Below are 22648 nucleotides of genomic sequence, written 5' to 3' on the forward strand. Positions count from 1 at the left end.
TACAGAGAAATTTGTGTGCTTAGCCTTTTGGGCTATCATTATCTTGTGTTTTCCTAAAATTCACTTAGCATTTTGGGTAGTTTCCTAAATCCAGAAAGACATACTTCTCATTTTTTATATGTTGACCTTCATACTTTTTCTAAGTGGTTAATTTAATTTAATTTAGGTATTAAGAGTACATTTTTTTTAAAGAGAGAGAGAATTTTTTAATATTTATTTTTCAGTTTTCAGTGGACACAACATCTTTATTTTATTTTATGTGGTGCTGAGGATCGAACCCAGCACCCTGCGCATACCAGGCGCCCACTACCACTTGAGCCACATCCCCAAGAGTACATTTTTAACTCCTTGAAATTAAAATGTAATCATTACAATGAATGGATCCCAGTGAGAATAAATTAAACTAATTGAGGCTATTGTTTGGGTCATTGTTGAGATCAGTGAATTTCTTTAGCTAAAAGCAAGATACATACTGATTTCATGACTGTCCTTAGGGATGGGAGAAGCTCTTATTTGTACAACTAAGAGACTGCAGCAGCCCCTCCCTGCCACTCCTAAGTGTATACAGGAGTGCAGCATTCCTTCTGTCTAGGGACATGCTTGGTCCATCCCCTAGCCAAGATGGAACATTTCCTCTGGGCTTCAAATCCAGTAACAGATGTCCACTCAAAAATCTCCTAACGAGACCAGATATATCTTGTATACCAGGGTCTCAAGTGGATGACAAGTCAGTCAGTCATAAGACATAACTAGGTAAAACAGCTGAATTTGACTAGGAGAAGACCATGGCAAGATGTTAAACCCAGAGATGCCAGGATCCCAGACAGGCCTGAAGAGCAGAGAACTCCATGAAGAGACAAACAGATTGCTTAGAGTGAGCTAAGTAGATACTAAGCTTTTAGAACTGGACAAAAGCCCTGGAAAGGAAACCACAGCTCAAGGGCAGAGCTGGACAACAGGAGAAATGGCTTCAAAATAATCTATTATTAAACACTAAGATGTGCATTTAGTATTAATTCATTTAACACTAAAATATGCCAAGCAGAGTTGTAAATATTTATCAGATGTCAAGTAAAACAGGTACTGCTATTGTCTCCACTTTATTGAGAAACTGAGCACCCAGTAAATAAACTTGCTCAAAGTCATCCAGTTAATTGTAGAACTAGTATTTAAATCAAGAGGTGTTGAATTGCAGAGCCCTGTTTTCCAGCCTTACATTTTGCAGTCTTGAGGTATTTGACTCCAGTTCTTAGCTCATTTCTGTTGACATCATCTTAGGTCATAAAATGGGGCTGAGCTTGGCTGATGAACCAACTAAGAAGTGGGGGAGGCCTTGATGCACTTAGAAGTAGCTGTGTTTCCAGTACAGAGCAGCTGCCATTAGCAGTATGTCATAATACCACCAGTAAATATCAACCAGGAAGGAAAGCCTTCTAGCCATCTGAGTTGAGCACAAAACGAAGGTCTAAGTAGAAAAGATATTTATCTTGAGTTGTCATCTAGAGAAACAATTGGGGCTGCCCAGAAAGAGAACAAATCATCAAAGGAGTTGAATGAATATGGGCTAATATGTTCACATCTGTGGAAGTGTGATCAAGAGTGACAGAGTGTAAAGCAAAATTAGAGCCTTTGGAATTACTGCACTTGATCTGAGGAAACTCCTTTTTGGTTGTTTGGAGAATTTTTAGCCTTAAAAGTTGATTTTTAGGGGCTGAGATTGTGGTTCAGCTGTAGAGTTCTCGCCTAGCATGCTTGGGATCCTGTATTAGATCCTCAGCACCACATAAAAATAAATGAATGGAATAAAGGTATAAAAAAAAAGAAGTTTACATAAAAAAAGAAGCAAATAATCACTTACCTTGGTTTTTATCTAAAATTATAAAGGTTCCCCAAAGTGATATAGCAAGAAGGCATTCCCTACTTGCTAATATCTTGCAGATAAGTAGAATTAAGTACTAAGCCTTGTATTCCACTTTCTTCAACCCTGCCCCAAGCATGTGCTTATTCTAATAAGCTAATAATAGTTACATCCTGTTGCTCACTGTGCACTGAGTACAGGCAGATGTTTGGCTTGTGTTTTACTGAATACTTGAGTGGATTAGACAACTGGTAATTTTATCAAATTATTATTGTTTAGAACCTGCCCATTCATTTTCTGAAATTTCTAGAAAGCAACATTTACATTCCAATAAAGTATTCAGTATTTTTCAACCATAGATAATATATGAAGGAATAAAAATTAAAAGTCTTCTATAGGCCCTTATTTGACTTAAAGTGATGAAAACATTTCTGTAACAGTAAGTACTTATCCCCCAGTCTTTCTGTTGCTCATAAAATTGTGGGGGCAACTTATAAAGTAGAATCATTTGGGCCATTTTGAATGATCTTTTCAATCAGAACAAAGATAAAATACAAGCAGTACTTGGTGTAGGGGCTGGGGTCGTGGCTCAGAGGCACCGGGTTCGATCCTCAGCACCACATTAAAAAAAAAAAAAAAAAAGGTATTGTGATCATCTATAACTACAAAATAAATATTTTTAAAAAGTATTTGGTGTAATATAGAGGCTCTGAAATTTTTCCACAGGAGAATTCTATATTCTCACACACACTTTTGTGAATATTAAAGAATTACAGGGAATCTTCTCTGCATAGTGTACAAAGAATTACAGGGCCTTAATAAAATTGATTGTGGCTACAAATAATCACTTACCTCATTTTCTCACCATGTGTCTGTGGAGCTTTTAAATGGCCAAACACAACACTCAGCTTTGCCTTTCAGGGAAAGCAGCTAAGGCTGTGTTTTTTACCCTTGTCCGTATGCTAATAAATACTACTTATTGAAGGGTTTTAGAACAGTAAATTTATATTGATTGTAGCCTTTGCTTTTGACTTTAAATAGTAAATAAGTCAAGTTGTTTTTATTAATGACTTGACTTCCTGAGTGAAGAAGCCTGTCAAGATACTTCCCAATTCAAAATAGCTCTGAGAGTTTAAGCTATGTGCCTAAGGACTTCAAGCACTTTATCTGATCAGCCATTATGAGAAAAAGGACAGAAGCTTTTTAAAAAGTACAAAGAGGAAGAGCCACTTTTCCAGACATTTAGAATAGGATAAAGAAATTTCTAATGCTATGTGTCAGTCAGGGCCAACACTTGGGGCTGTGGTCAGGTGTGTGTTATATTCAAGGGTTGATTTAGTTCTATTTAAATTAAATGTTGTGACTTCCCTGTAGGTGGATGAAAGCCAAACTGGAGAACCCGGATGGCTTGGAGGAGAATTAAAAGGAAAGACAGGATGGTTCCCTGCAAACTATGCAGAGAAGATTCCAGAAAATGAGATTCCTGCTCCAGCCAAACCAGTGACTGATCCAACATCTGCCCCTGCCCCCAAACTGGCTCTGCGTGAGACCCCCGCTCCTTTGGCAGTGACCTCTTCTGAGCCCTCCACAACTCCCAACAACTGGGCTGACTTCAGCTCCACGTAAGATTAAACATAGTTTCAGTTTTTGAAATCTCAATTTAGTAACCTTTCTTTCCCCTAGGTGTTTTTATAGTCCCAAGTTATCCCTCTTGGTAAGGGAGCTGGCTCATTTGCGTGACTCCCTTCTCTGGCTGGTCTGCTGGCAAGTTAGGGGTAACTGTCTCTTTACTGAAATAAATGATACTATTGCCCAATGATGATTTACCCTCATACAAAACAAAGCCAGTTATCATGTTCTGTTCAGTAATTTATCTGTATTTTCATTCTTAGCCACAAAACGGAGAAATATAGCTTCCTAATAATCTGTGTTGACACCCATGTCAGTCAGCAAATATTCAGTCATTTCCTGCATGCAGGCAAATAGCACTTTTTTGCTGGGCAGAAACAGAATTGAATTCAGTCATGTGGCTTTGAATAGGATAAAAAACTGCTTCCTCCAGAGCTTTCTGCTTTCATTAGTCTTGTACAGATGTATAGTGGCGTGAAAAGGTGCATGCCTTTGGTCATCAGAAAATGACATTAAGCACAGAGTGTGTAGGCAGAGGTTTGAAAGATGGATGAAACCACTATCCAGACCTCCATTTACAGGGCTGTGACCTAGATGTGCAGTTGTCAAAAAATGTTTTATACTGGCATGCCAGTAATAGTGATTTGAGTGAGAAGTGTTTGAAATTTCTTTTTAAGTCTAATCATCTTTTGGTAGAAATACATTGAAGGCAAGGAGTTAAGGTATTTTTCTGGAAATATCAAATGGAGCAAACAGAAATAGAATAATGGCCAAGTGCAGGAGGAAGTGAAGGAAAGGATGTAAGGAATAGCAAGTTTTTCACACTTATTTTTGCATCTAAAGGTGCCTCCACATGTAATCTCTGCTTTAAAACAATAGCCTTCCCTTGGCATAACTTCTAAGTTTAAACTCTCCCTTTTTCTTTTGATCTTGTTGGAAAAGTTCAGAGTGCATAAACTAAAGCTTTGGTTAAAATAGAAGACTAATACCATGCTTTCCAGGATTTGTTTTTGCTGTGGATCAAATCAGTGTGACTGTCTTCCTTGTTAAATATGTGGTGTGTGAGTTTCCTGCTATGATTACCAGTGTCTTGTTTTCCAAACCAAAAATCAAGAAATTGTTCTGACTTTCAAATTTGTTTTATAAAGATGAAAACGTTAAATTCCATTTAGATGTGCATTCACACAGATGTGTTTATCTAAAATTATAAAATCACAAAATTAGAAATGTCCCAAGATCCAAGACAACTGGCTACTCTCAGGATGCTTCGTGCAGTTACTGTGGTGTGGATGCATATAGCCACGTGTGTCCTATGAAATTGATGGGACAGGGAAGCTCTGGCTGCCAGGCTGATGTGTTTTCATATGTGGCACTAGATTTCTTTCATCTCATCTATTGTTATTATAAATAGTAATGATTGTCATTATTATTCAGAGTATTTCCCTAATGCTTCAGGTAACCCTCACATTGGACCCAGAGTGGCAGGGTATTGTTCCAATGAGGAAATCAAGATTCAGAGAAAATAGAAAAATTTGCCTGAGGGTCATTGCTAGTGTGTGAAACACAGACTCACTCACACCTGTGCCCAGCATTCTTTCCTGTCCTTGTTCTTAACTTTCAAAGGCCACATAAATATACTGGATTGTGGGTGGAAATGTGTAATAGAACACTTGTCTGGCATGTGGGAGGCCCTGGATTCAATCACTACTACCACAAAAAAGAAAAAGGACAGGATTTGTGGTGTATGGGCTCAGAGGGTGCCATTTTTTTCTTTTATATTTTGTTTTTACATTTCACTCTGGGTGGGAAGCTGGTGCATTAGAAAGTGCTTACTATTTATGGGTTGTGCTCTTCCTTCCAGGTGGCCCACCAGCACAAATGAGAAACCAGAAACGGATAACTGGGATGCTTGGGCAGCCCAGCCTTCTCTTACTGTACCCAGTGCTGGCCAGTTAAGGCAGAGATCAGCCTTTACTCCAGCCACGGCCACTGGCTCCTCCCCATCTCCTGTACTGGGACAGGTAAGGGCAACCAGTGAGGGTGTGAAGACTAAGCAGTACAGATATGAGCAGATGCTTGCTGGAGATGTCACCTAGAATTAAGCTTCCTTGTGTGGGGCTCTCTTGACTGGCTGGGTCAGGTTCAGGAGGCCAAGATATGCTGTGAATAATCGGAGTTCAGTGCAAGTAAACTTCTGCCTGGGTTAATCAGAGAGGTTTCATTTATGATATTTGAGTTGCATCTTGACCAATGGGTAAGAGGTAGCTTACTAAAAACAAAGGAGAAGGCATATCATACAGGAAATGCTAAAAAGAGAGGCTTTAAGGCAAAGAATCAGAATGTGTGTAAGGAAAATCATGAGTTAATCCATTTAACTAAACTGCTGGCTATTTATTGGCAAAGAGACTGATTACAGGATAGAATATTGGGAAGCTCTGAAGTGCCCTGTTAAGAAAGAATAATTTCTGAAAGGTTAAAGGTATTTATTCTGAGTCTATCTCTTTTGCTCAATACAATAACGGAATGGAATTAAAGGAATGAAATTTTTATAAATAATCAAATCAAACCAAACAACAGATGCCCTTCTGGGAGGCATGGGGGGGGGGGTCATAAATAGTTTCTGTTCTGGAAACACCCAGGTCAAAGGCAAGCACTGGGCAGATTCATTTGAGAGGTAGGTGTAGGGACATTAGAACAGAGGACCAGTGGGCAGTAACACCTGTTAGGCACACCCAGATGAGAGCGAGGGAGGCCTAGACTCAGCTGTGTTCACATTTACCAAGTTGGGAGGAGCCAGTAGAGAGAGAAGAGAGCATGCAAGCACAAGGATAGAGTCACACACCTGGAGGGCCAGCAGGAAAGGGGCCCTGGGTGGAGAAGATCCACCTTCATGGAAAATGAGGAGGACAGGAAGAAATCAATTTGTAGTTGGAGGGAGTAGTTGAGTTTTAGATATGTTATGGTATTAGTGAAAACAAAACATCCAGGTGGTCATGTCTAGCAGGCCAGTGGAACATGGATCTGGAGGGTGGAGGAAAGATCAGGACTATATATATATCCAGAAGACAAGCACAGGGGAAACTTCTCAGGGGAGAGATTCTGAAGTACTGTGAGGACAAATATATATATTGTCATATAATCATATAATCAGAACTAAGGAAATGGTATGAGATTCAAGAATAAGGGGAAATAGAAAGTGCCCAAGAATGTGTGTGTTAGGTGGCCTGAAAGAAGGGAAAGCGTTCTGAACAGATAGTGTCACTTTCCTTTCCATCTCACCCAACTCAGAATCTGACACATGTCCTGTGCTCGGTAATGGTGATAGTGACAGAGGAGGGGTGCGGGAGCAGGGGGTGGTGTGGGTGACAGTGGGAAACCACAGGGAGGAGGAACTTGTTTTAGGCAGGTGGAGGTGATGGCTGTGATGAGGACACAGAAGAGACCACTCTGGGTGCTGACTGAACATCCCCCTGACTTAGGGAAGAGGAAGACAAACCAGGGAGTAAAGAGGAAACGAGTGGTGAGGGAGCAGGCAGCTCTGTGACAAGTAGAAGAAGTACAGAATGCAGGGAGGGCATTGGAAAGGTAGCCAGCTGTCATCAGTGGAAAAAGGAATTAAAAAGTCAAGTGTCAGTCGGCTTGGTGCCAGGTGAATCCAGCATTAAATGCACAAAAAAGAAGACAGGGTTCATTTTCTCCTGGGTGAGGAGGATGAAGAGAGATTGGGAAAGATAGTGGAGAAGGAAGCTCAGGTCAGACGCATGGCATCCGTCTCATGAGGAGGGAGTCCTGAGGGCTTACAGGCTGTAGATGGTTAGGAGTTTGACCAAAAAAAGAAAGAATAAAGAATTGCCCAGGTAAAACTAAAAATGATAATAATAAAAGAACTTGCTGGTTGAATTTGTCCTGAATCTTGATCATTGCACAGAGCTTCAGCTTTTTCTAGCAATACTACACAGTTTTGAGAGTAGGAATAAGAACAGTACTAAAACGTGCTGTGACTAATAGTACTATTACAGTAATACTGTGCATAGATCTTACTGAACTTTCTTAACAACCTTCTAAAGAGAGTATCATCTCTGTTGTATAAATGTAGAAATTGAGGCTTTAAAAAGTTAAAACAGTTGCCAAGGTATCACAGAATTAATAAGTGGCAGGGTCCCAGTTCCTGGGGCTGGGCTCACTGGGTATCCATGTGAAAAGGTCCAGAAGACAAGCACAGGGGAAACTTCTCAGGGGAGAAATTCTGAAGTACTGTGAGGACACAGGAGAAATGACTTGCCCTGGGATCCAGTCCTGGTAGAAAAATCAGGTAGAAATAGCTAAGGATTTGACAGGGCAGAAGAGCTGTGGATTAGAGACATTGAGGCAGGAGGGTCACTGCAGAGAGCAAGAATGGAAGGTAAAGAATATTTGTTCCTAGAGTGTTTGGAATCCAAAGGAACTTTAGTTTTGAGAGCAGAAATGGAAAAAAATATATATATATGGCAATGTTATAGGGTATTGGTGCTGGGGATGGAACCCAAGGCCTTGTGCATTCTAGGCAAGGGCTCTACCACTGAGCTGCATCCCCAGCCCTCACAATCATATCTCAATGCAAAAATAAAAATAACTTCCAAAGGCAAAAACATGAATTGGTTCTGAATTAACTCTCCTTGAGTATATTCCTTTGTTTCTATCTATTTACATAGAAGATTGGAAGTTGGTGTTGTCCTGTTTGTTAGTAAATGTTTTAAGACACCATAAAGGTTTTATGCTCTATTTTTGAAGAAGATAATAAGTGCCTCACCTGCCTTTCCAGCCTCATCTCCTCCTACACTCCTCCGTGAGCCCAGGCTACACAGAGCCCTGGATTGCACTCCTCTTCCGGGACCCTTTGCAGTGTATGCAGTGTGCCACCTCAAGGCCTTTGCCTGTGCTGTGCCCTTGGCCTGGAGAGCCCTTCCTCCACAGCCCTAGCTACCAAAATCCTTCTCATCCTTCAAGACCCAGCTCAAATGCCTCCATCTCTGTGAAATTGTCCCTGATGCCCTTGGGCAGACTTCATCCCTCTTTTCTCTCTGTTCCCACAGTGACTAGATGGAACTTCTTTGTAGCGTATTTCATCCTGTCAGGGGGTATACTTAGTCATTTTTATCTCTTTCTTCCCTATTAACTGTGAGTTCCTTGCTAATCATATCACATTATCCATTTTTTTATAGTACTTTATGGTTAATAAACTACTTTATCTTAAATTATTTGGGGGAGGCAGAGAGATGGTTTATTATTTTTCTTTGTAATCCCATAATGCCTTGCATGTAGATGGACAATAAATGGTAATTACAATGAATTTATGCTAACAAAATCCTGTTACTCTAAAATGGAACTAAAACAAGCATAATCCAGTGCACAGCATTTTCCCCCATTTCCATACAGTTAATAATGTCATGAAATCTCATCAAACTTCTGTTCCAGCATTAATCCTCTAGTAGAAATCCAAGTCATATTGGAAATGGACAGGTGCCCAGGGCAACTTGAGAGAAAAATAGGACCAAAATATAGAAGGCGCATAGTTAAGTGTCACAGGAGAACCATCCCTCCTGGTTTACTAAGTAGAGAGTTCTAAAGCCTAGCATATCGGAGCACACCTGTAATCCGAGCTACTGAGACAGGAGGAGCCCAAGTTCAAGGGGAGCATGGGCAACTTAGCAAGATACCATATCAGATAAAAATAAGTAGAAATTTCTAGATTGCCAGACGATGGCTCTGTGAATGGGCCAGCAAGTTTTTGCTTCTACTTTTGGAAATAAATGATTACTGAGAAACAGTGAGGTGTCCACCACTCATGCTGTGGTGATACAGGGTGCCATCTGTTTGTGTGTGTGCTCATGTGTGCCTATGACAGAGGAGGCCCCAGGGTCATGCCTTGACTGATGACAAGCCACAATGTAATGAGAGGTCCTTTATGTTGTTCTACACAAGGGTGAAAAGGTGGAGGGGCTACAAGCGCAAGCCCTGTATCCTTGGAGAGCCAAAAAAGACAACCATTTAAATTTTAACAAAAATGATGTCATCACCGTCCTGGAACAGCAAGACATGTGGTGGTTTGGAGAAGTTCAAGGTCAGAAGGGTTGGTTCCCCAAGTCTTACGTGAAACTCATTTCAGGGCCCATAAGGAAATCTACAAGGTATTTTGTGTTTATCTGCTTCTGTTTGATGAAAAAAATATATTAGGCATTAAAAATTGTTTGCTTTAGTTAGGATTCATGGATGGGAATTGCAGGATTATTTTGTCTTCTGGATCTTTTAATTACAAAAGAGTATATGGAATATAAAAAGGGAGCCTCTTACAGATAGGTGGTCTTTTTTTTCCCTCATGGATGCCTATACATCCTGGTTTTCGTTTAATTTATGCAAAAAAAAAAAAAGAATTCAAGGGTTGGGGTTGTGGCTCAGTGATAGAGCGCTTGCCTCGCACGTGTGAGGCACTAGGTTTGATCCTCGCACCACATAAAAAACAAATTAAAAAAATAAAAGTATTATGTCCATCTACAAATATATATATATATAATTTTTTAAATTCTGAGACCTGGGATAGTCACGCAAGTCGTTGGAGAGTGACTTCATAATCAGTACTGTGCCAGATACATGTGATTGCTTAGAAAGCCCAGAGCATTTGGGGAAATAATTGGAAGAATGAATTATTTTTATTAGCATCTGCTAAGAATGTGGAATCTGCAAGGCTGTTGCTTAATTATTCTAACTGTATAGGTGTTCAAAACAAATTATGAGCTTTAAGAAGATAAAAATAACAGAATTATCCCATGAGCCCCTGCCAGTCATGCTTTGGAGTAAACCAATACAGAGGGCACGTGTGCAGCAGAACAGGATATGAGCGCAGAGCCCTGAGGCCTAGCACCCCTGGAGCGTGTAACTTAGCTAAGTACAGCTGCTTTTGGATTGTTCAGAGTTCTAAAGGAGAAAAATCAGTGTCAGCTGTACTGTTTTCTCTTGAGATAGGAATTAAAATACTCTTTTCTTCCCTTCTTTCAGCATGGATTCTGGTTCTTCAGAGAGTCCTGCTAGTCTGAAGAGAGTAGCTTCACCTGCTGCTAAACCAGCTGTTTCAGGAGAAGGTGAGGAGCAGATCAAATTAGGTTCTTTAGGAGAGTCGAACCTGGTAAATATGAAATGAAACGGGTTTCATCTTTAAATAGTCTGCATTAATTGATTGTCTGTTAAACTGAGGTGAAATGAAGGTTTAGCTCTTTACAAAATCAGAGTACTGATTATGGAGGCTGTCAAAATACTGTTAGAGATGTTGATCATCAAAAACTGAATTGTGGAGCTGGGGATGCAGCTCATCAGTGGTTGAGTGCTTGTTTAGCATATGCAAAGCCCTGGGTTCAGTCCCCAGTACTGCAAAAGCAGAACAAAAAAACTAAATTTTCTAATTTGACCATGAGCCTTTTGACTTTTGAAAGAAGCCCATTCACCAAGTTCATCAAGCCAGTTTGCCAAGGATCAAGTTCTCTGAGCACCCCTGTAGCTAAATCTCCTAATGTAGTCTAGTCTCATCTACATACAAGTATTTTGCCTTAAAACACTGCAGAGTCCAGTAAAGCTTTCACAATTATATGAATGTCATAGGAACCTCTTCAGCCAAAACAGCTCAGTTTCCATGTTCTAAGTAAATAACCAAACCAGATTATTTAGGCCTAAAAATTTCATTTTGAGTATTTGCAATTCAAATAATTAATTGCCTTTTTTCCAGTCTCTGTTTCATGACATAATTCTAGATATTATATATACATGCCAGTCACTAGTAGGAAGTATTAAATTTTTAAAAAATGAAAAAAAAACTTATGTAATTCAGACCCTGCTGGTAAAAATCATGTTTTTTACATTCAGTGCAATCATTATAGAACTAATTGAAAGGTGCTACCTGAGTTAAGCTTCCCATTTAGAAGTCCGAGCAGGTTTTGCAGTTATCAGATGTCATAACTTACCAATTATGCAGTATTTTTCAGTGGGTTCCTGGAATAAATTATATGATTAGTTTGCTGTAATATGATTGTTGCATTCCTAGAAACTTTACCTAATGAAAAATACAATTATCAACATAATTGTTTTGATGGAGACAGCAAACATTAAGGTTTGATAGTAGTTCAGAGTCACTGTAACAGCGTTTCTTCCTCAGTTCTTCTTTTTATTTTTTGGTGGTGCTGGGGATTGAACCAAGGGCCTTGTGCATGCTGGACAAGTACTCTACCACTGATTTATACCCCCCAGTCCCCTAGCATTTCTTTATCAATAGGAATTTCAAAAGTAATTTTTAAAAATTTTATAGGTATAACTATAAAACCTCATCATTACCAAAAAAAAAAAAAAAAAAGAAAGATCTAGGATTTTATGGTTCCCAGTTTTTGTTACTAGTATGAAAACAATTACTAGCATAGTTCTCTTTATACGTGTTCATTATCTTAATGCCTTTTTTTAATCCACTATTAGAAGAAGAAGGCAAAAATGCACATTTAAGCAGAAAATGTTAAAAAAAATTAAAAAACAATATTTGTAATCAGCATAGTGAAAAAGAAATGTTAACCCCTCCCCAAAAAAACTTCAGTGTGCTGTGTCTGGTCAGGTCTCACTGCACGTGGAGTTTGTATCCTGGCTCTGCCAGGTTGTAACCCTGATTTCGGTCATGCCCTAGCTTCTTCATCTGTGAAGCATGCATAATAACACCTAATAACCATCCCTTGAGATAGGAAGTTATTACAAGGGTTGTGCAGTAAAAAGTATAAAGCTTTTAGAAAAAACTCAACAAACATACGCTGCTTTTATTCCCTTTTTGCTTCATTTCTTGATTGCTGCCAGAGCCACTCACGGCAGTGAGCCTCCTCATCTGATAATAGATGTAGAGGAATGCTTATTAGTCTTGAGACATGTACAGAAGCTTCAACACCTGAGTGAACCACACTTTTTCTTAAAGTCAAGCAAGAGAATAGAGGTAAATTCTGATCTTAATTTGAAATGAATAAGATTAGAAATATTAGGAAAGATTGCAGATATTGTGAAGGGAGGGTTTGTGGGAGGGCATTAGAAATTCTGAGAAAAGGTATGGATGGATATTAATGAGCTCCTTGTTAATGCTGCACTGAATGTCTTCTGATTTAAAGTAACCTGTAAATAAACCAGATAAATAGATTATCTATTTGAGTAGCTCTTAAAATAGAAGCTTGGGACTGGCCTGTTCCCTTGTTAGGTGTCTCACCAGAGGGAGTGACTGAGGAGGACCTCACCCTCTAAGCATCCACCACAGTGTCCCCAGGGCTCACTGTCATTGTGCAGTCACAGGGCACCCGAAGCCTCTATCTCTAGCCTCCTTTTCATTTTGAACTGTAGTATTAAGCTTAGCTAGAGATCATGTTTCTGAAGTTTCTTAACATTTTGAAAGTTACTTCAAAATTCTGGTGTATTTTAAAGACAGTGACTTTAGGTGATGATTCACTGGAAAGTATGGATTGCCCAGGATCCTATTAAGGGGTCAACAATAGGAACTAAAGAACAGTAACAGAGACCAGATGACAGGGGAAAAGTCAGAACACTGAGAAATCAGAAAAATGAGTGTATCAGTGACAAGAGAATGCCCTTATTACAGCATGCAAACGATGATGTGCTTGTGTGGGAAGTGAGTTTTTTCTTTTTAACTGTGGAGATTTGTGTTACCAGCACTGGAGGGCTAAGACAAGAGTCCTCTGTCTTCCAGGGATGTTTGGATGACCCTGTGTCTGCTGTGGGTTTCAGCACTCTTCCCAGCAGTCACCCCCTAGCCTCTGCACAGTGCTCAGGTCACCCTCAAAGCTGAAGGAGGCCCCTGTTGGCACTCTCAGGGGGTGCCCACCCATGTTAGCACAGTGTTAAGGGGTTTTGATTTTTGTGTGTGTTTTAGTTTTCGTTAGTCCCTCCCTCAGAGGCTATTTTAATTGACCAATAGAGGTCTCCGTACTAAATTTCTGCCTATTAATCAACATTAACTCTGCATTTAAGAAATATCATCTGGTAGTCTCTTGAGAAACATACGTCATCTATTATAAAAATGTTCTGGGGTAAATGTTTCTGCTTTTAAAAAAATATACAAAGGGCTGGAATAAGATGAAGAAAAAGTGGAAGTAAGAAATATATGTATCTTTCTGTAAAATCTTTTCTGCTAATCTAGGATTTTGTATCTAGTCTGTCTGAGAGAAGACTTGGTTCTAAGTCTTAGTAGAATCAATAAAAGCAAAATGCAGGGTTCTCTTTATAATTAAAAGATAAAAATTGCTTTTGGAATGCACACCCTTCAATTCAAGACACTAAAGAATATTATTTTTTTATTTTTAAAACTAAATTACATTAAATGTAATTTAGAATGTAATAAAATTAAAAAAGAGTTTTCATTTAATTTTTTGGGAGAGACTTAATAGTTATTTTCCAGGGTTGAGTAGACATCACACTTATCACCAGTTCACTCTACCTGTGTATGCACTTGGAAGACAAGTAGATGCCCATTTTTAACTAAGTAATGTGTATTTATTTATTTTATAGTCTAAAAGTTTCCTGCCATCTTTGTATATGGTACAATAGGACATAAGGAAAAGTGTGTCTTATTTAATTTACATAAAGGATATACTCTAAAAATTTCTAAAATTGTGAATTAGTACTCTCAAAACAGAAATACAGATATTTGCACCCCAGAAGCCTGCATGTAAGTGCATCTGACCCTGTAGATACTCAGTAAATGTTAGTTGAAACTGGATGTAAAAAACATTTCATTAAAAAAAATAAAATGATGACCCTAAGTCCTAGATGATTTTTGGTATTCAGTGTTTGTAGACATGCAGTTGGTTCATTGTTCCTGTGGCTGGGTCTTCACAGGAATTGTCTCTGTGATTAGCCTTTCTCTTGAATGAATCTTATCCTAATTTCCTGATTCATAATTTGCTTTTGCAAAGCTGTCTGGGATTTCTTTAAACAATCAAGCTCTCTCCGTATCTCAATATTTCTCCCCACCAGAATTTATTGCCATGTACACTTACGAGAGTTCTGAGCAAGGAGATTTAACCTTTCAGCAAGGGGATGTGATTTTGGTTACCAAGAAAGATGGTGACTGGTGGACGGGAACAGTGGGCGACAAGTCCGGAGTCTTCCCTTCTAACTATGTGAGGCTTAAAGATTCAGAGGTAAACCCACATTAACTGTTTCCTCTCCCTTTCTGTGTGGTGGTTCTCTTTGCGGGGAGTCATGATGTTTGACATTGGAACATTCTTTTGGTTTTTACTAAACTCTAGAACGTGACAGTAACTACAGTGTGACCTGCAGCTCTCTGACCTTTCCATTTGGTGCTGTGGAGTAAACATTGGTTTCCCACAAGCAGAACTCCAGGGGCTAAGTGGAGGCTGCAGCGAGGGGGTTGGTCAGCATCAGTGGGTTATAATGCTCAGTATTAACCTCTATTCCTGTGTGTAATTGACATTGGAATAAACTTTTTTGATTTGTTCTTCATGGTCATTAATTTTTAGATTTCCCATAGCATTATTTTGACCATGTAAACAAGTATTCTGGTGATACTTGGCCCCTGAATATTAGGGCAGTAGAAAGTTTCTTAAAATTATGTTTTTTGTCTATATAGTAGGAAAATACAATATCTAAGAGTTTGGTACTCTCTTGGGATACTATTATCCTTATAAATTGGAAATGGCTGTCATTGTTGTTAAATGGAACTGTAAAAAATTGATTGCATAAAATGTGTCATCAAAGTTTAGTACAGGTTTAATGAAGAGGGATACCACAGAGTACAGGAACCTGTCATAGTGGCCAAGTTCAAGTCAGTGGAGAGTGTCAGGATATAAATGTAGTAATTTAACAGATCCACATAAGTATACCAAGAGGAATGGGCTGGTGCTACCTCTACCCTCCCTGTACCCCATGCTGTCAGGGCACAGTTCTTTTTCTCTCCTACCTCCTAGGCACTGAGAGGAAAGGCGGGCAGGGAACTTTCAGAGGCTGCGTTCTTGGGTGTAAGTGAGTGGACAAAGCTCTTGCTGTCTCTCATTCAGATGCCAGAGAGTGTCTGTGGGCTCTTCTGAAGGCCCCTGCACTCCCAGAGGCCCTGTGGGCAGCTGACTTGATGCAGTAGTTTTGCCATTGGCCTTCTCACCTTCCCTGCAGTTGCTAAGAGTAGTTTTATGTGCTTGGGTTTGGTGTGTTTTTTCTTTTTTTCTTTTTTTTTTAAGGGGTGTCATTATTGTTGTTTTTTGTTTTTCTTCCTGTAGTCCTGAGAGCAGCTTGCTGAAATTCCTGTGGATGGATTTGTATTAGTTGCCCACCCTTAGAAAATTTGGCAGAGTCTGGAAGAAAATAATTTTCCCCTGTAAGACAGCTGGCCTGGTGAACCCCATAGATCAGAGAGGGAGAATTGAACTTCTTTAGGCTAGCAAATTGGTTCCAATAAGAATCAACCAGGTGATATTTCAGAGGGCTGAGGGAAATGCTAAAAACTAAATTTGATTTCCATTATTATCCATGAAAACTCTTAAAGTGATATTACCTTTTGGATAAGTTAAAATACAAAAACCATTTTGGCTTGTATTTGAATTTGACTTTATTAACTTTATTTAGACTTTACCCAAGTTCTATTTACATAGGAGTTAATGCATATTTAAATAACATTATAATAAAAATAATCTGCATCAACACTGAAAAATATACAAAAGCCATTACTTATATTTTATTTTAATAAATTAGTTTTCTATTCACAAAACCTTATGAAATCAGTAAATTTTTTTAAAAAGCAACTCTTTTTTAAAGGTAACCTGTTATGTTTTCTTAACCATATTCATTAACTATTAGCTACAGAAGAAGTGGCAGTACTAAAGATTTTTAGACAAATGTTTAGCTATATTGTTTAGTAATGGGGGGAGGGACTAAAAAGTTAGCTCTTCTGTCCTACTTAGTTACAGAGTTCAGTGTTCAAGCAAAGCATCTTACCAAACTTAAAAGCCAGACAAAACTTCAAACTGGCCTGGGGAAGGGTTGTCCTGTCCTGGAGATCCTTCTGGGACATATGGCCTGGGAACACATTTAAACACATGCAGCCAGGACAGAATCTGGCCTCCTGAGTGTACCCCAATCTAGGATGCTGGGTGTATTTCTCAGAAGCAGCACATTGGAGCTCCTTGAACTCTGTGGTTGGGTATTGCTAATTTCTTTCTTGTTACAGAATATAGAGAGTGTATTATCAGCCTGTATGGGAGAAGTAACTGGTCACTCAGAATCTTGTTTCATTGTTATTTCTTTATTTAATATGTAGCCCCCCAAAATAGCAGTAAAGATTGATAGTGTGTAGTTGTAGTCATTAATTCAAGAAAACATAATCAGAGTAAAAATTTAACCGAAACCTTTCCTGGTAAATTGTTATTAATTTCAATGACCAAAATACAAGGACAATGATAAGTTGTGTTCCTGGTAGATAAATTGCATGTTTTTATTCTTATAGTAACTCTCATTTAGTTTATTAAACATTTCTGCTTTATTTTAATTGGAATACTTAATTTACTGTGAGTTAGAGACTTGAGGGTGAGCATGAATTGAGACTAAAGCACTCTGTCACAGAAGATTGCCTTCTGGCCCCTCTCCTGGCTCTTGTGGTCTCTGTTGCCGACTCAGCTGGTTTAAGTCCATGAGCATCCATGAGAGGACTTCACCTCAAGTGCTTCTGGAACACAGTAGTGGGAAGAAGTATGGCCTGCTTCTGTGGATCGTGCTTCCACCACAGATAGAGAAGTGTCAGCGTTCAGACAGTGTGAAATTGGGAGGAAAGGATATGTAAGACAGCAGCCCCCTCATTGCCAACAGCAATGGGGAAAGGGAAGATTCCATCATCCCTGTGCCATTTTAGTTCTTTAAAAAGGAAACCTGGAGCAAACGTAGAAAAACACAACATTTTAATGTATTGAATATGGGTGGTAGGCTCATGGGTATGTCTTAGAGTTTCTGAACTTCTTGTATGTTAAATATTTCCTAATAACCATTTGAAAACATACCAGCTGAGTGTGTGGGGAGTAGTCCTCCTGACATGGAGCCTTCCATTGGATTTTCCCAGGTGTATGATATGCCCACACCACAGGTCCATACCTGAGCCCTCTGGGGTTTACAGTCCACATACTTTGCTCTTTTCTTCTCTTAAGAGTAAAAGCTATACATTTTAAGGTACTTATTTTGTCCAGGTATTCCTAATACACATGCTCTTGTCAAGTGAAACAGTGCTTTTCCTGGAAAGAAGAAGGGGATTTAGGGTCTCAAATGGGTTTGTTCATTAATCGTGTTCTAAGTTACATGATCAATACTCCTCAACATGCAAATGAGACCTTTTGCTCTGTTTTAAGGGCTCTGGAACTGCTGGAAAAACAGGGAATTTAGGAAAAAAACCTGGTAAGTTACATTCCCTAATACTTATGTTTTATTGTTATGAATATAGTTGATAGCTGCTTCCAATCTTTGTTTATTAGGGCCAGCAGTAAAGTACAGACCAAGAAACCTTTCCTGAGAGTGGTTGTAATAGGCTCTTTCCTTGGACTCTACTAATAACATATACATGGTTATGAAGTTTCACTGTTTCACATGGGGAGTGGGAACATCACCAGACAGAACGTTCTCCTGGGTTATGAAGAAATAACTCAAGCAAAATTGTAAAAGATTGCCATGCAAAGAGGTGTAAAACTGGAAGTTCACTTCTTTTTAGTTATCTTCTTGTTAGGCTTGGGAGGCCCTTTTTCATTTTCTGACAGCACTTTAAACCCAAGACACAAAGATCAGAGGAGCAGCAAATATTATCATCTTATAGGTCCCGTTAATTTAGAAGCCATTGGGTGGTTTTCCTCAGGTGGACATTGGAGGTACAAAATTATAGTCATACCTCTATGTTCAGTTTTAGTTTATTTAAACAAAATCACGTGTTCTAAAAATAGTAGCTTGAAAGAGAGCAGAAGGAATCAGTGTGAAATAATATGGTTTGTGTGGCCTGTCTTCCTGGTCTAAGTTATTTGTGCTTTTTTGTCTTCATATCCTTAGGAAATTATAGGTTGAAACAGTCATTGCTGTGCTGAGGAATTTGTGTGTCCGTCTGGTGCTCGCATCAGATGGGCTTACTCAGCCAGGAAAAGAAGGGGTTTCAGGGTGTCTAGGCTTCTAGTCAGACTCCAGATAGTGGGCCATCTGACCAAATTTCTGCTTTAATTGTGAGTCTTCTTTCTACCTTTTCAATGTTTGTCATTCCAAAGGGTCAAGATGTTCCATATGTGATGCCCGGGTGAACTTAACTTTACACTGGAACTAGCAAGCTGCTCAGGGACACAAGAGGAAGCAGAGAATGTCAGGGTAGACCGCTGACTCATATGCCAGGTTCTTTGAACAGCAGAAACATCAGTTGCCAAGTAGGATAGTAATTGGGACTTTCTCCAGACCGAAAACTGTTGGAGTCCAGAGCTTGTCCTTGGCACATTGCAGGAGAGTCCTCATCCCTGTGTAGTTCTGGGCAAGAGCTCTCAGGCAGAGCCAAACTGTCTGGAAGGTGACTCTGGACTTCCCTGAGTTCTCTGAAGCATCTGGCGGGCCAGGGCTGCCCCATGACAGGTTGGTGCTCCTGTCATAGTCGTCAACCTTGGATTGTAGAACAGGGCAGTGGCAGGTGGCTGAAGTGCTGCAATCTTATTCCTTCCCTGGAGTTAGTGGAAAAGTAGGAGATCATATCAGAGTAGGGGGCCTTTATCTTATCTTTCTCTACTTCATTTCTTCTTCCTTCTTTCCTTCCTTGCTCTGCCCTGTTCTTTTAGGAACTATTATGACCAAGAGTGAGAGTAGAGGAATAGAGCAGTTTGTTCTGATTGCTTCTAGAAGTTCAGGAAGCTGTGGCTGTAAATGTGCCAGAATTCATCAGAGCAGGAGTCTGTCTTTTCATACTTGACCTTGGTGCCAGCAGAAATTTGCTTTTCAGTGCCTGGGCTGGTCCTGCTGGAATTTTTTTCTGTGGGATTTCTAATATTCAGGAAATGTACAGAATTGTTTGCATTTTTTTCTATGTTGAATTATTGTTTTTTTATTAAATTCCCTTCTTAATTCCAGGTCCTTCCTTTAACTTGACGTAAAAAGACGTAAACTTGCATTGCTATGATTCATACCAGTTCAGGGATCACCCCCAAATGTGAGCCATAAAGAAAATGGTCTTGTTGGTAGGAGGAGAGTCTGAAGCCACAACATAGAAATTCGATGCTACCAGGCTTCTGATGGTTTTTGAGGAAAATAGAATTTCTCTCTCAAAGTATTTGGCAGAGGGAACACTTCCTCTATTCACTGAGCACTGATGGATGGGGTGGGTGAGTGAGGCCCAACCCTTGGTATCAGGTGTTTGGGAAGCTAAAGAGGGGCTGTGGGCAGGAGCAGGCAGCATGGCAGGAACTGGTAAGTTCTGAAACAATGAGGGAGTAACAGAAGACAGCCCAACAGAAGGACTGGCCAAGCCCCTTGAATACTGCATTTGCCCTATAGCTAGGGGAAGGGGCTACAGTGGGAGGGATTCAGAGCCTCCCTCATCCAGTAGAAAATCAGCCACATATGCTGGTTTTGACGATGCTGATCTGAGACTATGGGAGGTGGCTGTGACTTCTTAGTGTTTCCATATTCTGACTCTTAACAGTATGCTGCAATGTTTGATCTTGTTTTTCAGAAATTGCTCAAGTTATTGCTTCATATACCGCCACTGGTCCTGAGCAACTTACCTTGGCCCCTGGTCAGCTAATTTTGATTCGAAAAAAGAACCCAGGTGGATGGTGGGAAGGAGAGCTGCAAGTTAGTTGTTTTTTTTTTTTTTTTTTTCCTATTTATTTAGAATTCTAGTTTGTTTGAATATACAAGATGGGGGCAGTATTTTATTGCAAAGTACAAAGAACCCATCACTGCCTAAATCTTGCATTTGAATAATGAGAAATACCACTTTATCTGAATCTGGTTCCTAAGCTTCAGCCAGCCAGTAGCAATGTCTGAATTCTGAAAACTAGGAATTCATTTTAAAATTTATCCTTTCAGGCCCTGTGCGCCTACCTATAATCCCAACAACTTGGGAGGCTGAGGCAAGAGGATTTCAAATTCAAAGCCTGCTTCAGCAACTTGGCAAGACCCTGTTTTAGAACAAAACAAAACAAAGCTGAAAGCACCCCACGTTCAATCCCTGGTACCAAAAATAAATAAATAAAATTCATCCATTCAGTTTCCAAGTTCAAATCACTCGAGATTCACTGTTGGTGCAGTGAGAATTCATAGGATGACAGATGCCTAGGTAGAGCCGTCCTTGAGGTCCTGGCATCCTAAAGTGGAGCATCTCATCAGTCGTGTCAGGAAGCACGTTGCAGTAGCAGGTTCCTTTTTATATAAAGCCACATCTGTACATCATGCTGTTTTTAGTTTGTGTGTTTGTGGTGGCGTTGTTGTTATTCTTATAGCTTGTTATTCATGTTGCCATTCCAGAAACCTCCTTTAAGTCTTTCAAGAGGAAATAATAGTTTTAAAAGGGTTACTGTCACATCAGCATTGTAAAGATTAATAGAATCGTCATTAGATGCCAAACCTAAGGGGAAGTTTTTAGTAAGGATAGAAATTGCTTATGGTCTTTGAGTGACTCCTACAGAGAGACCACATATAATTTGCACAGTAATTATACCATTGAGAACTAAGTTACCACTCTAATCAAGTGATTAAAGTGATCTTCACCAGTGAGGACAAATGGACGTAATATTCATCCAAACATGCTACCTGAAAAAGACAGTGTCACATACTATTGTGGCTAGAAGTGCATCAACTGAATCTAATCATGCAGAAGCATTAAATAAACTCAGAATAAGGAATGTCCAATTAAGGGGGCAGGGAGAGGCTGTATTCTTCAAAGACATCAATGACAAAACTCATAGAAAGGAGATAAAAGAGACATGACTGCTGATGGCAATATCTGACTTGATCCCACATGAAACAAAAACATGCTCTTAAGGATGTTATTGCGATAATGGACAAAACTGGGATGTGGACACCAGGTTAAATAAAAAATTTTCTTTTTGGTACTGGGGATGAAACCCAGGACACTGTACCACTGAGATACATCCTGACCCTTTTATTTTTGAGACAGGGTCTTACTAAGTTGCTTAGGTTGGCCTTAAACTTCTGATCATACTGTCTCAACTGCCTGAGTAACTATGGTTGTAGGTAGGCATCATTGAGCCTGGCTTAGATAAAATTATTGTACCAATTTACTAAAATTGAAAAACATACTGTCGTCCTATGAGAGACTATTCCTATTTTTAGTAAATACCCATTGAATTATTTAGGGGTAACCAGCCATAATGTAAGCAAATTGTAATCAGGTAATTCTGATAAAGAAATTACAGTGAAGAGGATATGGGAGTAGGGAGAGAAAATGTGCAAATAATGAAACAGATGGGATAAAATGTTAATAACAGGTGAATCTAAGTAAAGGGTGTTATATACTTTTCTTGTTCTTGTTGCTTTTCTGATAGTTTGAAATTATTTCTTTTTTTCCAGTTTTTAAATTAATTTTTTTATTTGTATATGACAGCAGGATGCATTACAATTCTTATTACATATATAAAGCACAATTTTTCATATGTTGTATACATAGTATATTCATACCAATTTGTGTCTTCATACATGTACTTTGGATAATAATGTCTATCACATTCCACCATCATTTCTAACCCCCTGCCCCTTCCCTTCCCTTCCCACCCCTCTGCCCTATCTAAAGTTTGCCTATTCCTCCCATGCTTCCCCTCCCTACCCACTATGAATCAGCCTCCTTTTATATCAGAGAAAACATTCGGCATTTGGTTTTTTAGGATTGGCTAACTTAACTTAGCATTATCTTCTCTACCTGCAAGTGCCATGATTTTATTCTCTTTTATTGCTGAGTAATATTCCATTGTGTATATATGTCACTTTTTTTTTATTCATTCATCTTTTGAAGGGCATCTAGGTGGGTTCCACAATTTAGCTATTGTGAATTGTGCTTTTATAAACATTGTGGCTATGTCCCTGTAGTATGCTATTTTTAAGTCCTTTGGGTATAGACTGAGGAGAGAGCAC

The 22648-nt window shown here is 39.3% G+C and overlaps 1 protein-coding gene across 10 annotated transcripts in view; it reads left to right on the top strand.

The window, feature by feature from the left end:
- ITSN1 (intersectin 1) overlaps positions 1 to 22648 on the top strand; it is a 203890-nt gene that overhangs the window by 131381 nt on the left and 49861 nt on the right. For 4 of the 10 annotated variants that reach the window (XR_014022935.1, XM_081301087.1, XM_081301090.1 and 1 more), the window contains exons 20-26: positions 3233 to 3480; positions 5349 to 5508; positions 9449 to 9654; positions 10520 to 10602; positions 14522 to 14688; positions 17893 to 17938; positions 20229 to 20350. Coding sequence is in view for 6 of the 10 variants with exons in the window: in XM_081301087.1 (XP_081157213.1) it covers positions 3233 to 3480; positions 5349 to 5508; positions 9449 to 9654; positions 10520 to 10602; positions 14522 to 14688; positions 17893 to 17938; positions 20229 to 20350 (1032 nt within the window). In the remaining 4 variants the exon portion in view is untranslated. Of the gene's footprint in view, positions 1 to 3232; positions 3481 to 5348; positions 5509 to 9448; positions 9655 to 10519; positions 10603 to 14521; positions 14689 to 17892; positions 17939 to 20228; positions 20351 to 22648 lie in introns of those variants that run through there. The other 6 variants (XR_014022937.1, XR_014022938.1, XM_081301093.1 and 3 more) reach the window with 6 other exon arrangements.

This window comes from Spermophilus citellus (assembly GCF_964194105.1).
Source record: "Spermophilus citellus genome assembly, chromosome: 7".
Classification (NCBI taxonomy): Eukaryota; Metazoa; Chordata; class Mammalia; order Rodentia; family Sciuridae; genus Spermophilus; species Spermophilus citellus.